This window comes from Clarias gariepinus, chromosome 24, assembly GCF_024256425.1.
Source record: "Clarias gariepinus isolate MV-2021 ecotype Netherlands chromosome 24, CGAR_prim_01v2, whole genome shotgun sequence".
NCBI lineage: Eukaryota > Metazoa > Chordata > Actinopteri > Siluriformes > Clariidae > Clarias > Clarias gariepinus.
Window position 1 is genome coordinate 18,927,501 of NC_071123.1, and position 16,626 is coordinate 18,944,126.

The 16,626-nt window shown below is 39.1% G+C and overlaps 1 protein-coding gene across 5 annotated transcripts in view; it reads left to right on the plus strand.

Moving 5' to 3' along the window:
- The window catches only part of lrch2 (leucine-rich repeats and calponin homology (CH) domain containing 2), a 78,212-nt gene that overhangs the window by 23,817 nt on the left and 37,769 nt on the right, over positions 1 to 16,626 (plus strand). For 3 of the 5 annotated variants that reach the window (XM_053485147.1, XM_053485144.1, XM_053485146.1), the window contains exons 2-10: positions 4,964 to 5,108; positions 5,775 to 5,901; positions 6,610 to 6,715; positions 7,548 to 7,684; positions 9,531 to 9,661; positions 10,097 to 10,184; positions 10,397 to 10,493; positions 11,061 to 11,164; positions 11,375 to 11,439. In XM_053485147.1, coding sequence (XP_053341122.1) covers positions 4,964 to 5,108; positions 5,775 to 5,901; positions 6,610 to 6,715; positions 7,548 to 7,684; positions 9,531 to 9,661; positions 10,097 to 10,184; positions 10,397 to 10,493; positions 11,061 to 11,164; positions 11,375 to 11,439 — 1,000 coding nt within the window. The remainder of the gene's footprint in view (positions 1 to 4,963; positions 5,109 to 5,774; positions 5,902 to 6,609; positions 6,716 to 7,547; positions 7,685 to 9,530; positions 9,662 to 10,096; positions 10,185 to 10,396; positions 10,494 to 11,060; positions 11,165 to 11,374; positions 11,440 to 16,626) is intronic. The other 2 variants (XM_053485145.1, XM_053485149.1) reach the window with 1 other exon arrangement.

Sequence of the window (16,626 nt, forward strand, 5' to 3'; positions counted from 1 at the left end):
TTCCTTCAAGTCTGGTCACTGTTTAAGTCCATCTCTGAGTTACGTACATCCAGAGTCAGCTTCACACACACACACACACACACACACACATTCAAACACACACGACAGGACTGTACTGTTATCAGATCTATTGAGTAATTATGCTCCATGTTGTAACATGTTTCAAGTGGGAGGATGATTATCATATGGATTTAATTGCAGAAATTTGAGCTTCAAGGTCCTAGATTGTAAAACACACACACACACATGAATATTGTATGTCCACCGGGACTTGTTTAGAGGAGGCCGTATGATTATTAAATGTCTAGCTTTAAAATGTAGCTGAAGCTTTCAGTAATGGGACGTTATTTAACATTGAAGGAAGGAGTCTCCAGTGTCAGTGCTTTGAAACTGACATGGATTGACGTCGTTCCGCTTTGGGCACTCTCAGTGACTCAGGCCTGGGCCGGACTACAAACGAGGGAGCCGTAAGCAGACTGAATAAAGCAGAAGCAGTTCTCAACCCAAGTGCACAGCAGATAAGGAGGACGAACAGAAACTTCCACAATGTGAAAATATAATATCCTAATGAGGCAAACACACTCTCTGTTATTGATGGTGAAGATTAACAAACTAGAAAAAAAAGCACTTCAGTTATATAAATTAACAATCATAAAGAGACTTAAACCCCAAAGCGGGGTTAGAGCGCGAAAGTGCTAATAATGCACACCAAGAGGACCTAAAAGTGACGGGTATCTTTACTCGCCCAACCCCTGACACACTGATCTACGCCGAACAGAAATAAACCCAGCGGTCTATTAAGAACTAGGACAAAGGAGAACTTGTGACCATCAGGAAGAGAAACCTCTGACTACTTAATGACAGAGCTGATCAGGAAACAACCCCTCCCCAACCCGAGAGAAGAACCCTCTCGACAAGTCGACGCCGGCACGAGTGCTCTAGTTTACAAAGTGCCAATACGAATGCCAATACCAGTTTAATCTTAACATCACATGGTGAAGACTACGGGTCAGGATTCGAGCAGCTCGTAAGCAGCCCTTTAATAGAATTTAAGAGATTTACCAGATACCAGCGCCCATGAATAGCCAAGAAGCAGCTCTCTGTCTCCCTCTGGTGGTGTTTCATTGCAACAAAGCTGCATTTTCCTTCCATGAACTTTGTGTTTGGACCCTGGCCATGATTGCTTCCTATTGTGCCCAGGACCCATTCATTCAACCAGCAGTTCTTGGTTTAATCTTATACCAATCTTTTGACTGTATTACGCTACTTACTTAGGAATTTCTTGCCACTCTACAGTGCCAGTGCAACTCTTTGTGTCAAAACGTTTACAATATGTTGATGACATTTTCCTGGACAGCTTGTCGGACAGACTTTATACAGAACGTCTTCCAGAAGATCTCGTCAGACTGAAATATGTGTTTTTAATGAAAAGGCATTGTGTTGCTTTAAAGGGACTTTGTGCGTGTGTTTGTGTTTGTGGGTCAGGTGTGATGTACTGTACGGTTTCACTTTGAATATCGCCTTCTAACTGTAGCAGAGTTTCTTTTTTCTTCTTAGATGGTAGTCTGCAAAATTGCACAACCGAAAGTGAGAGCACGAGACGAAGACAGAAATAGAGACAGAACAAAGTAACACTGACGAGATGAAACGCTGTTACGCAGTGACGATATTGCACTTAGGTCAACTCTGATTGCTGTAATGCACTGTAAGATGCTTTAACTCTTTTATTTTTTTGAAGAACATGGGATCGGAATGTCACGGATTGCCCTCGAATGTCTCATCAGGATGTCACAGTTTCGTTCATTACATAATGTCCCCAGCTTCTTTTCATGTTGGAGCCAGCAGAATTCCAGAAGCTTTTCCATGAGGCACTAAATGGATTTTAAGGAGTCAGGCTGTGATTCAGGGTTTCACATGCTGCCAGGAAGCAAGTTGTATCTTTATATACAATTATTTCATCCTGCTTGTGTTTAATTTTAGTTCCACTTGGGTAACTGTGTTTAAAACCTGTGGTGGTACTGACCTGGTACTGAAAATCTGGATTGGTATCTAATCTGACAAAACACTTAAAACTTACTTATCTGGTCAATTTGCATGGTAGTACGGTTGACTTGGTGGTCACCTTTGCGTCTCCAGGTTCTGGGTTCAATTCCCGCATTGGGCCTGTGCACATAGGGTGTGCATGTTCTCCCTGTGCTTGGTGGGTTTCCTCCGGGTTCGCCAGTTTTCTCCCAAAGTCATGCAGTTTAGGCTTATTGGTGTCCTCAAACACAAAGTCAATTGGTGTTGACTGAATGTCCCACAACAGTCATACAAAATGGGAATAAATACAATGGTCAATATTGGCCTCAATGGTCCCTAGCTGGACTACAGAGGTTCCTAGATAAATAAATGGATGGTCGGTCCATTTGCATGTCTTATGTTGTGAATGTAACATTGATTGACATCCTTTGTGGGATTAAGCCACAAAAGCCCTAATGTAAAAAAAGACATACTGTAAATATAAAAGAAATGGTTGTCAAAAGTATGTGGACACCGGACCATCATACCTATATTTGGCAGTTACCACTGGTATAAGAAGGCATTGGTGGCTAAGTGGTAAGCTGCAATGGAGAAGGCCTCGGTTTAACTATGAACCAATGGCTACACCCAGCCACTGGATGCAGGGCATCTTTAGTGCCGGTTTCATGCTTGGACAGAATGGGAGGGTTGTGTCAGGAAGAGCATCTGGCATGAAACCTGTGCCAAGTTGTATGTGGATTTAATAGGCCACTGATGGGACAACACGAAAGACCAACACCCCCCAAAACCACTGGTATGACCAAGGAATCGATCTCCCTCTTTGCTCTCAACTTTTCTGGTAGGGCTTCCCACTAGATTTTAACCCTAAATCTGGGGTGTTGTGTTTATTTAGTTGCAAGAGCATAAAAAGCTTTGACAGAAATGTCATTCAGCATTATTATTTATTTAGGACATTGTTCTGTGCAAGACACTCAAGTTCTTCCAATCAAGCATTGTCTTCATGGAGTCCATGAGTGGTGGTTTGAGGCTCTTTGGGGCTAGTGAAGGGTTTTACAAGGAGGTTATATAGAGTTGTGGGTTTCCATCTTTATGTTGCAGGAGTTTGTGGAAGAACTACTAATTGGTTTGATGGTCAGGTGTCTGCATACATATGGCTATATGAGTCTTTACACACCATGTCAGAGTGGATTTGTATTGCTGTTGACTTAAATACATGGACATATATGTGTGTGTGTGTGTGTGTGTGTCGCCACTAGTCATGCTACATTAGCAACAGGTTGCAGATCGCAGCAGGAGGAATGGTGGTGGCATTTCAACTATACTGATATCTTTAGTAAAAGTAATACATTCACAGAAATCAATGTGTGTATGATGGATATTAAGCCAATAACAGTTAAGCAATGCCCAAGCAAAACCTCTGGGGCGGAAACGGTTGCCAGGCAACACAAAACGGCGCTAGTTAGGAACTGTTTTTGTGTTCACACAAATCTGGGTCACTTTGATGCTCTATACTTTTATCTCACTGGCTCGTTTGTGCGGATCCGCCATGGGAAAACAGTTCTCAAGCAGACGTAAAAGTGTAAAAGTGGGTGTAAAAGTGTTTCTAAGCTATTTGTCCAGACTGATATTCTTGTGATAACACAGTATTTATTTTTTTAAACAATTTATTTAGGGTTTTATGCTCTCAACTTTTCTTTGGCCTGATGTTCTTCTCATAACCTAACATCCTTTTTTGTTAAGCTTTGAAGTTCTTTAAAATCATTTTGTGGGATTTGTCATAAGGTGTCCAGATAAATGTTATTAGGAAGTATAGGTTACTGATCATCTTTCCAACTCTATACCTACTTATATGTTCCCAAGGCTTGGACTATTTAAAAATATAATGCTCGATTCCTATGATCATCCTTGTAGCAGCTAGTCTCATACCAGAGAGGATGGATTAGATGTTCCCGTCACTTTATACCAGGCAATGATGTCACTGCTGAAAGCTACGAATGTGCACTTAGCTTTCTACAGTACCATAATCTGCAAATTCTCCGACTCATGGGAAGCCAAATAGTCGATGGCTGCTTAGCAATGACTGGTGCACGCGAATGAGGGCATGTGCATTTGTAACATAAAACAAGCATGCTTTCATCAGTGGTCTCGAGAGGTTTGTCCTCCCTGAGATGAGCAAGGACAAAGAGCCACAACTTACACCAAAATGATTGATTAGTCCAAGACGGGGATCAATCAGAAACTGGGTTTGGCTTGCAGGCGGAAAATGAAAGACAATGTGGATTGCACACATGGGGGGATCCACACGCAAAACTACTGAGGGCCTAACCTCGACCCTGTGGCAACTGAAAATCGAACGTTTATGGGGGAAATTAATTAAATGCATGCTGTAAGTGTGAATAGTAGTGAATAAAAGTTTGAGGAAACAAAATAATATGACATGTTGGTATGATTATAAAAGGCATATCCTTAAATTCTGTATTTTAAGGAGTATTTAACAGCATTTCAGTTTATAGAGAGATATCTGACTCAATCAGTGTAACTAACAGGGTTGAAGCCTGCTGTGGATGATTCAACCATGCAAGTTCCCTATGATGCATTTAATTAGTCATTTGTTTACGTCATCTCTTTAGATTATTTATTTATCTATGATGATGATGAATGTGAAATTTTTCGCATATTGTTCGTATTAGGATTCGATTTAGCAGTTTGTAATCATCACACATGTGCACTCTAGTGTTGTGATGGATGACTTACAATGTTTAGACATACGATTATCATTAATTTTTTATTTGTTCTTTTTTTGGAAGATGTAAATCTGGCATTCCAGCTCACAACCCCTGTCTTGTTGGACTCTGACGCATGTTAACAATTTCCTGCAGGATGTTGATGAAGGGCCACTGATTGGCTCCAGACCAAACTAACATGCTGTATTTCCTCTCAGATTTATCCAAGAACCGTTTTGGAGAGATCCCTCCGGAAGTGTGTATGTTTGCGCCGCTGGAGTCGCTCAACCTCTACCACAACTGCATCAAGATGATTCCAGAAGCCATCGTTAACTTACAGATGCTTACATACCTCAATATCAGGTAGGCACTGAACGATACACAGCTGATAGAGTAAAATTATTTAGGAGAAAAATGAGAAAGAGAGAGGAAATAAGAACTAAAGTCTCATAGAAGAAGTATTTGCCCCCTTCCTTAATACTATATATATATATATTTGCATACGATAAATAAAATGAACAAACCTGTCTGGTCCTATATGAAAAGTGACCCACAGTGTATATACAGTATAATTATTATTATTTTTATTAAATCCTACAATGTGGCTGTTTTATAACAATTCTGCATAGAAGAGCCATGAGAGACCATGCCAAGGGTGGCACAACAAGTTATTAGAATTTAGGGGGCAATTACTTTTTCACATAGGGCCAAGCAGGTTTGGACAGCGCTTTTCCCTCAATAAATTATAACATTATTTTAAAAAACTGCCTTTTTACTTGGGTTATCTTTGTGTAATATTACAATTAGTTTGATTAATCATTTGTGACAAATATTGTTTTTATATTGTTATTGTTTAAAGCCTTTGATCAGAATTTTCTTAAATACACGGATTATTTGCTTACTGTTACATTGGACACATAATTCATGAAGAAATTTTTGGTCTTGTCTGCCCAGTGTTTAATTCGTTCTTCTGTGTAAGTGTTTAATTTAATCGTAAAATGTGTGTGTGTGTGTGTGTGTGTGTTCCAGTCGGAATCAACTGTCTGTGCTGCCCAAGTTCCTGTTCAACCTGCCACTCCGAGTCCTGGTGGTCAGCAACAACAAACTGCTCTCCATTCCGGACGACATCGGCAAAGCCAAAGATCTCATGGAACTGGTGTGTGTTTGTGTGCAGGAACGATCTGTGTATCTGACCAGTAAACATAAATGTCCATATCATGCATATGCCCTTGAGGCAGGGTTGTTTACTGTGACTGCTTTACAATTCTGTCAGTAAAATCTGTCAAGTTACCTTAATCTCATTTGTTAAGCTTCACACATGACAATTAGAACCTGTTCTGACTGTGTTTCTTGAACAAATCGATCTAAAACAAATTGAGACGATATCATTGGGACATACTGTATGTTACATGGGGCTTCAAACCCTAATATGATCAGGGAAAATGTCGACCATTTGGTCTGCGTTATATCCGGTATAATGTCCGTCAATGGAGAAATGTGAGGCGTCTAGCTTTCTTCCTCTTTCTGGACCTCAACAAATAAACACGACTAACTGCTCGCCGTCCTCCAGAGCAAAACCCCCCCAAGCATATTTTTTCCTAAAATTGCACAAATATGACGTTTTAACCCAGACGGTGCTGGGAAAGATGGATCGATTTGCACATGCATAATAGCTAAAAGTCACTTGTAATTGTGACTGTGAACCATCATGCCATTCAAATCCGATCTGACCAAAAATAGTCAGAATTGAATAATGCGACTTACGTAGTGTGAATTTAATCTTTATGTGCTTTACTCGCAGTATTGAGCTTCTTTCCCCAGAAGGGTGATGAATCATTTGCTTTGTTTGTGTGTTTGTGTGTAGGACATAAGCTGTAATGAAATTCAGGTGCTTCCTACTCAGATGGGGAAACTCCATGCCTTAAGAGAACTAAACATCAGAAGAAACTGCATACAAGTCCTTCCCGATGGTAAACCCCCACACACACTCCAATTCAATTTAATTCAATTCAGTTTTATTTGTATAGCATTTTTAACAATGGGCATCATGACACAACAGCTTTACAGACATAAATAAATTACAAACATGTAAGAACCAGGCACAACAGGGAACCCACCCTATATCAGCTAGTTTGACCAGAAATCAGTGCCTGCTACTGTATATATCTGTGCTTCAGGGTGAGTGGAAAGTTCAATATTTATAAAAAAAGCTGTTAATATGAAGTAAATTTTTGTTAATGGTTCCAAAATCACTTATGGGAATTTCAGTCCTTAATTATAATTATTGCGCAACTGTAGTCACAAGGCGTCATAGAAAATAAATAAATAAATAAATAAAAATGTCTGCATCAGCCGAGTTTGAGACCATCTTGGAGTTACCATATGCGTCCCAAGCAGGACACTCAATACCACTGATGTGTCACGTGCCAGGCTGTTGGCATTCACTAGAGAGTTTCCATCACCAAATATGGCGAGGATCTCCCTGCTGAATGATTGGACTGATAGACCACCAATCACAGCGCTTAACTCAAGCAACCCACCGCTAACCACTACAAACTAGAATCTGAATGTTTTTTTTTCTCAAATTTTTTGTTGCAGTGGGATTATTTTTTTTATGGAAAATCAGTGCATGGTAGTAAAACAATAAGATAAGATTTTGAAGCTCATGGCCAGAATATTGTACGTAGTATAAGTTTGAAAGCAGTGTCACTGTACATACAATTATTGCTGATGTATACACTATTCACACCACACTTTTATTCCTGAATCACATCTCTTTCTCTCTCTCCATCTCTCTCTCAGAGCTGTCGGATCTGCCGTTGATCAGGTTGGATTTCTCATGTAATAAGATCACAGAAATCCCCTCATCTTACCGCAAACTCTGCCAGATCCAGCACATCGTCCTCGACAACAACCCCATGCAGTCCCCTCCTGCACAGGTGTGTGTGTGTGTGTGTGTGTGAGACTATGATCTATGATTAGGCTGTATTTAGATCCCAGTGTCCTGTATTCATTGAATACAGTCATTGTATTCAACGAGACATGCTTTAGCAGCTGTAGAGCTTTTTAGACATGATCAAGTGTGTGTTAGACTGAAGTCATGTGAGTTCAAGGTTTTAAGTAGGATTTAGAATGAGGAACATCCTAGACTTTGGGGGATTTACAGTAAGCATATACATGGATGTTAATCTTTGAATGTACCATATGCTATTTAAGTTATAGATAGCATACGTTTTAAAACCACACGGTGAGCCACGTCCCAGACGATGCGAGGCTGCAGCCCAAGCTGAAATGTGAAACTCTTCTGCGTCCCACCCAAACCTCACAACTCTGATCGACACAAAATTAATAAAGAATATCACTTTTTTTTTTTTTTTTTAATCACATGGCTTTGTATTATAGGTTCTGGGTACATTTTAATGTAAATACTTATATAAATATTGTATGGAAATTTTAAACCTAAGTTGAATATAAAAAAAAGAAAGAATTTTTTTATCTTTATTATAAATGACCTCCTGTGGCCCACATGTGCACAGTACATGCAGTACCCTTATCTGCCACTAGGGGGATACTTGGTGGAGCCAAAAAAATAAATAAAAATAAATAAGCAAAACACCACCTTAAGTTAGTAATAACAGCATTTTACCATTAAATAAACCATTTTACATATTAATCTGTAATGTATAATATATAGCAATAAATAATACATTCATCTAGGCTAACAGCAACAAATATACAAATGATGTCATTTAGAAGACGTTTGCCAATATTTGTTTATCAACTCAAAAATATTTAAAAAACAACAACAACAAATACTAATTTTTTTTTGTCAATCTCTATATAAATTCCCAACTACTGTATGTGTATATTACCTGGGATGAATTGCAGTATTATGTCCACATTGCGATTTAGATTTTTTAATGCGTTAATTGTGCAGAATCAGTATACGGTAAACAATGTTGTGTTACAGCCATCCATCAAGTTACGAATGCAAAAATCCCAAAGACAGTGGATTCCCATGATGGATAATTCATTGACTTTTACAGCAGTGTTAGACACTGTTCCCATGAGAGTAAAAAAAAAAAAGAAAAAAAAAAAAATAATTATACAGTTTTGCTTAATTAAATTTTTTTAGTTTTAGGTAATTTTTTTTAGATAATTCTGATATGTTTATTTTATGATATTACAGTCTACTATTAAATGCCACATCGTAAAAAATAAGAATATATATATATATTGTTTATACAATATGTTTATACACATTTAACCAGCAGATGTCCTCAGTGTTCAGTCATAAAGCAATAAGTCTATTCACTAATCGCTTAGTGCGGGTGGTACGTGATCTGGAGTCTATCCAAGAAACCCTGGGCACAAGGTGGGAGAATTCTCATGTCAGGACATTTGAATGTATCCACTTCACGTACGTGCATGTTTTTATACAGTAGACAGAAACCTGAGAATCCAGAGGAACCCAGACAAACAGACTGGAAGTCATTCAGTAACCTGAGATCCCCCACCCAAAAGAAAACAAACAAGTAAAATCAGATAGATCAGTGTTAAAACGAGATCAGAACAAGACAAGGACATTCACGCAAACATTACACAATGAGAGAGAGAGAGGAGAATCAAAAGGTTTTTCTATACAGTGTACACTGTGTATATACAGACAGAGATTGACGAACGGGATAAGAAACCTGTCAAGAGAGAAGACATTTCCCAGACCTGTGACGGTTGTGAGAGTTTAATACTTCTCTTTAGTAACACCTGGTTCTGCTTCACTTTCAGATCTGTCTGAAGGGGAAGATTCACATCTTTAAGTATTTGAACATGCAGGCGTGTCGGCTGGAGAAAAAGCCCGACTCGCTGGATCTGCCCCTACCGGGCAAACGCTGTTTAGCACAACAGCTAACAGACAGGTGTGTGTGCGCACACACCCTCACTGTAGGACAATACTGGACCTGGACTGTTATCCCAGGCATACTGCACAAGAATGTTCTCATCTACTTGCAGAATTGGTTTTTTAAAACTAATTAAAAACCATATAGATTAAGAATTATATAAATTTCACTAGATATACTGTATATATATATATATATATATATATATATATATATATATATATATATATATATATAAAATGAGCCTGTATGGTGAAAAAAAATAAGCAAGGGGCAAATACTTTTTCACGGCATATATGTATATTAGTTGATATATTTTTTACAGGTCTTACTCTTTATTAGAATATTAGTATAAATATCTAAAAATAACACAGATCCTTAAGGAAATCCTTCTGTATATATATATATGTGTGTGTGTGTGTGTGTGTGTGTGTGTGTGTGTGTGTGGTGCAGCATAGAGGATTTTTACCCCAGTAAGAACCACGGACCTGATTCGGGTATTGGCAGTGACAACGGTGATAAGAGACTATCGACCACAGAGGTAGACACACACACACACACACACACACACACACACACATGTATGTTCTGTCTAAACTCAAATAATATATATAACAACCATATAAAAACAGCTTGCCCTTGCTATTCCAATACTTTCAGATAAGAATTTCAGACTTCTTTCTGCTGCCTCTTCTCTCTCTCTCTCTCTCTCTCTCTCTCTCTCTCTTTCTCGCTGTCTCTACCTCCGTTCAGCCCTCAGATGACGACACTATTAGTCTACACTCTCAGGTGTCGGAGACGGCACGGGCCGAAGCCCACTCTCTCCTCTGCAAGCTGGAGTCTAACCGAGGTAGGTCTGTGTACCTTCCAAAAGTTTACACAGGTACACAGGTATCACCCCTACTATCGCGTTACAGAGAGTACGTAAGTGAAAGTCCTGATATAAACGTGTAATGTTGGTTTTGGATTTAGACTGGAGTGATGAGATTTGTGTAAATCTCCACTGCACGCCACATCCAGGTGGTTAATGATGTCACCGGGATTTCCTGCCTTTCATAAACATGAAACACTTCAGTGTAAAGGATGAAGGGGGGGCGGGGGGTGGTGGTGGTGGGGGGGCGGCACGGGTTGCATCCTGTCTGGATGTCATTCGATTAGAATTGTTAGAATCAAAAATTTTGAATAAGGTTATAAATCCTGATCCTTTAAGAATCGAATCGACTCAGCGAGTAGGTATCGTGATCATATCGAATCGGCTCGTCCCTGGTGTTTCCCGTCCACACTTCACTGTGTCGCCGAATTCTAAAATCTTATGAAAGCATACATTTCGGACAACCACACACACAGATGGTAACAATATGTGAAACAAATCCATGTTCATTATGTTTGTGTGTGTGTGTGTGTGTGTGTGTGTTAGCAGATCACGACCCGTATGACTTCATTGACCCAAACCCAGATGAAGATGTTGTTCTCTCTGAGGCTGACATGCAGCAGAACACACCCTACATCACATGCATCAAGGTCTAACACACACACAAACACAGCTTTTTCCTATTTACACTGGAAGCTCTCTCTGTCTCTTCTCATTTTTTTTTTTCTCTCAAATCATCAAAAATTCCATGCGAAAACAAAACAAAACATGAGATCATAGCCGTATACACTCTCCGGCAAATCATCCCCCGTCTCTCTCTCTCTCTCTGTGTCTCTCTGTCTCTCTCTCTCTCACTGTAGGAACTGGAGAGGGTTCTTAAAACACACCAAAGCAAAGACAAGGAGAACTGGAAGGAAGAGTCTGGGTAAGACACACCCACACCCACACAAAAAACACATACAAAATCCCCATTGCCGTCCTTTCTCTCTTATTAATATAATTATATCATTAATATCACTTATCATTTTTCTTCCAGTTTCTTTTCCCCCGTTTTATTCATTTATATCCGATCGTCTTTTTTGCATTTTTCTAAATCCGTCATTCTCTCTCTCTTTCCTCCGGGTACTCCGGTTTCCTCCCACATGTTCCCAAATTACCTGTAGTGTGTGTATGTTTGTGTGTGTGTGTACCCTGTGCTGGATTGGCACCCTGTCCATGGTGTACCCTGGGATAGGTTCCAGCTCAAATTTCACTGTACTGTTGTAGTGTGCCAACTTCAAACTCGCACCTGTCGAGTGGGTTTACCCTGAGAGAGAACAGATACACTGAATGAGTGATATTCGGAGTGACGAGTGATTTTACAACAACGTCATGCACAGTTGAAGATAATCGTCCTTTAAATGACATGATGGTTCGCCAGCATTATCCAAAATATCCCACACCAGCTTGTTATCACTCTCGAAACAGACATGATCAAGGGATTAACAGAACGCACCATGAGCACGGAGCTGTAGTCTATAGCCCGAAGGTGCTTCCCAAAAGACTCGGGTAACCTCATTTCCTCCTTTTCCTTTAGTTATGTGATAGAGAGATGGGAGAGCAGAAAGGTGATAGAAGCGTACACACCAGCACTTTTTCACCAACAAAGGAAACGAGACTATTTTTAATACCACTACACTACACTTTCAAACTGTCATTAGTTACAACAAATGCATTTACTCTGTCAAAGATAATCAGGATTTATTTTTCACGCTAAAGCACATTCCATTACATCGTTTTTGACACGGTCATTGCGTAAACATGATTTAATAATATTCTGACTGATGATTGATGCACAGAGAGCTTTCTATTCCTGATCTTCTTTAAGCTTTCGACTGACAAAACAAATCAGGTCGACATTATTTATAGACCTGCTTGTTTTTGACTTGTTGAGGTTTGGATTGAAGCCATCCAACACAGACGACCAGTCAAACAGGATAACACTGTAATAGCAGCAAGAACTCGGTTTTACATCTAATAATTTGGATGAAGGTCCTCTGTTATTTCAGCTGCTGAGACTTGCGGAAAAAACAAACATATACAGAGCCACTGGCTATACCTCTTAAACCCGTCGGAGGTCCATGGAGAGGAAAGGACATTTACATTTACATTGGCCAGCACAAAGCATTCAGCTAGATACATTTACATCACAGTCATAACATGGCAAGGATACAGTGGCAGTTTATTTCATATGTGCTCGGCGAAAACATGGTACTGGTGCTAAGACGGGTCTCACCTTGGTGAAAGAGTGAATTTTCAGATAGCATCATGTAACACCATTTTGATAATAAAACACTTCTTGATGCTTACTATCTCCCGATCCATGATTCGTTTTCTGTAGAGGTGCATACACATTTATATTTTTAGACATTTGCTAAATACAATTTTACGCGCTTTATATCTGTAGTGTCCGTAACTTTTTTGAGTTCAAATCTTTGAACGATATTAATTTTTATTCAGATGAAACTCGTTCTATTTAGATTTCACATGAAAAGACATAAAACTGAAAAAGTTTTATTCTAAAAGGCAACATTGTTAAGATATTATAACACAAATTTAACATGGTTACGGACACTACAGATTTACATTTACATTACATTTAGGCATTTGGCAGACGCTGTTATCCAGACAATTTATGACAATTTATCTCATTTTACATCTGAGCAGTTGGGGGCCTTGCTTAAGGGCCCAAAAATGGCAACTTGGTGGTTGTGGGGTTTGAACCTGGGACCTTCCGAATCGTAGTCCAATGCCTTAACCGCTGAGCGACCCCTGGCCCCTGGCTTGGATTTCTAAGCTTTTACCAAAAACTATTTTAGCAGCAGTTTGAACAAGTCATATGCTTATAGAAACTAACACCAGTTTTAGCATCAATACTCATTAAGAAATATGAATAATTTGCATTTTAAATGATTATTGTTTAAAGCAAACAAACAACAAACAGAAATAAACCTCTGCAGCCTGGTTTTGGTGTCATAGCTAGATTTTGCATTTATGACAACTTTACATGGGGTGTGTGTTTTTTTTTCATGTAACTCATCAGGTAAAATTATATCATGCCACAAAATTATATATAATTAGGGGCGTGACCGAGCCATATTGCAGCTGTCAAACCACTAGCTGTCTGCTGTGCATGACTTTGCACTTTAACTTACAGCAAGAAACATAGGAGTTGGCACGGGGTGAGTTTACTCAAATGCAAAATAACGTTGGCATATAAATTAACGTTAGACACCTTAGCTTAACTAAAGCTAAGCTAGCGGGGACTGAGATCTGATTAAATTCAATTCAGTAATTTATCATGTGTACCCTACAACAGAGTAAACTTTTTTTACATAGTCCGGTAAGGAAGCTGGGGTTAGAGTGCAGGGCCAACGCCCCTGGAGCAGATAGGGTTAAAGACCTTGAACCCCCAACCTACTGATGAGTAACCCAGAGCCTTAAACTTTTAAGCCACCATTTCCCCTCTTCTTCCAACCAACAGCCAGACTCTGGAATTTAGTGATAAAACAATTTAGATTGATGCATCATTCTACAACAACCTGGAAAATGCTGCGAAGTGGACACACTACCCATTATACCCTCTTGTCGATGACTATACACTATTTATAACGGGAAGAATTATTTTTCTGAAGTAGAACTACAAGTAAGTTTGAATAATAAGGCCTAAACAAAAAAAAAATATATATATATATACTTTCAGGAAACTGTTGTAACATTAGATTTAAGTTCTTATGAGCAAGAATACATAAGAATCTCAGTGTTTCCCAGCATTCCCAGGAAACCCAGCTCTGGAGCATAAGAGACATAAAGTGTGCATTTTGTCAAATTTCACGCCCTGCTAATCTGCTTGCACGTCGTTAATCAGTTCATTTTGGTGTTAAAGAGCAATCAGGTGTGGCTCCTCCCGGGTTACGAAGAAAACCAGCTGTACTTGTCCTTTACAGAATACCCCTACTGTGCAGATAAAGAAGCAGCTGTGTGAAGTTCATTTCTCATCATTACAGCAAAAAAACAAAATCATTTGTAATTGTTATTAATAGATTGCACGTTTGCGTGTGCAAGAAAGAGAAGGACAAAGTTTGCATGTGTGTGTGATAAGGGGAGAAAAAAGACAGAGAGGAAGACTTGCACAGGCAGGCCGAATCAGACAGGATGACACATTCTTCTCACGAACTTTTGCTCTCATCGATTTACTTGGAAAATCTACATTTACTTTAAGAAATGTGTCACCACAGGCAGCAGCACATGCTCACACATAGAATTACTCACACAAACACTGTCTGCTAGGGGAAAATAACTAACATTTGACAGCTGGTGATGCTGAAAAATACTCAAGCAGTCTGGAATTTTTTGTTTTGTGAAGTTAATATTCGGATAATAAGGAGGCAGGACTTTATGCAAAGTTTTATTTTATTATTTTTTTAATTATATTTCCCTCAACCCACAGACATGCTTTGTATCTGTGGTATATAACTTTTGTATTTATTATAATGACAGTGTTCACTGCCTGGCATCAGGTTAAACTGCTGGTTCTTCTTCTTCTTCATCTTATTATTATTATTAATATCCAGTTATTTTAGTCATTTTTGGTGTTTTAATAGTTTAAAACAATCGAATAGGTAATATTTGATGTTGATTGATGTTTTATAGGCTCAGTAAATGTTAACTAGGGTTCCGGTTTGCATACATTGACATATTTCCTGTAAAAGCCCTAAAGGGGCCACACCCCGACCGACTGAGCCAAATGTGTGATAGGCGTTTGGCAGAGCAATTAGGACAAAAGTAGAAGGTTGACCTAGATCAGCCTGGTGCATGTTTAATCTGAGATCAGCTGGCAGCAGAAGAGCGTTTTAAAGAAAATTATTCTCAGAGGGAATTTATTGGATATGTATTTTCATGTGTGTGCATGTCTTAGCCACTTAAGTAGTCCATAAGTAGATACTATATATACAATATATGCCCTGCTGTCTTTACTTTTTCATCAGAAGTGAATCTTCATCCTCCTAGGGCTTCTTTAAGTTGACCAAACAAGTGAAAGTCCAATGGAGCGAGATCAGGATTATATGGAGTTTTTGGTTAAGTTATAGGTTAAGTTTTTGCAGTCATGCAAGATCACGACACCTTCGGATAGCGGACCTCCGAGTTTAATCCAAAGGTTAGGCTTTAGCGCCTCACTGTAACAGGCAGTGTTACATTTACATTTAGTCATTTGGCAGACACTCTTATCCAGAGCGACTTACATTTTTTTTTTTTTTTATCTTATTACACATGTGAGCAGTTAAGGGTTAAGGGCCTTGCTCAAGGGCCCAACAGTGGCAACTTGGTGGTTGTGGGGTTTGAACCTGGGATCTTCTGAACCGTAGTCCAATGCCTTAACCACTGAGCTACCCCTGGCCCCCAGTGTTGATTGTTGAAACTTTTTCTTGATAATGTTCCAATACATGTCCCTTTAGAATCCCAGGAAACTGTAACTATTGATGACTTTTTCAGCTGTTTTTTCAGTCGGATGTTTCTGTTCTACACTCTCAGGCTCTTGGTGATGAATCCATGTCTCGTCAACAGTAATGATTCTCTTTAAGAACGTATCGGTTCCAATTTTGTTTGCAGATCTTTACATCTCCGAGAGTTGTATCCATCAACCATAAAAAAAGGAATCACCGCATGCTACTCTTCTTTAATTCAAATCACAAATAGGGCATCTATTTTTGCTCGCACCACTATTACAGATAAACCAATCTAACACATACATACTTGCACAGCAGAGCCTGGGGAGACATTCTTCAGTCCAGTCCTTCTATCTGAGCAGTTTCACAGGAATGTTTTTTTGTTTGTTAAGCCACCTTAAGTGACCTATGAATCATTCAGGAATAAAAAAAAAACATCTGACTAAAGGCATAAAAAACAGGTGCAGATGACGAAAAATGTTTAGGCCAGTAATTGGTAAAAGATAAGACAAGAAAAGAGAAGATCTGTCTTTATCTGTCCCAGAATTTCTACGTTACAGCAGCAAAAAACAATGTGCAAACAGAAACTAGGGACAATACACTGTATAAATACAAAAGAAAAAAAC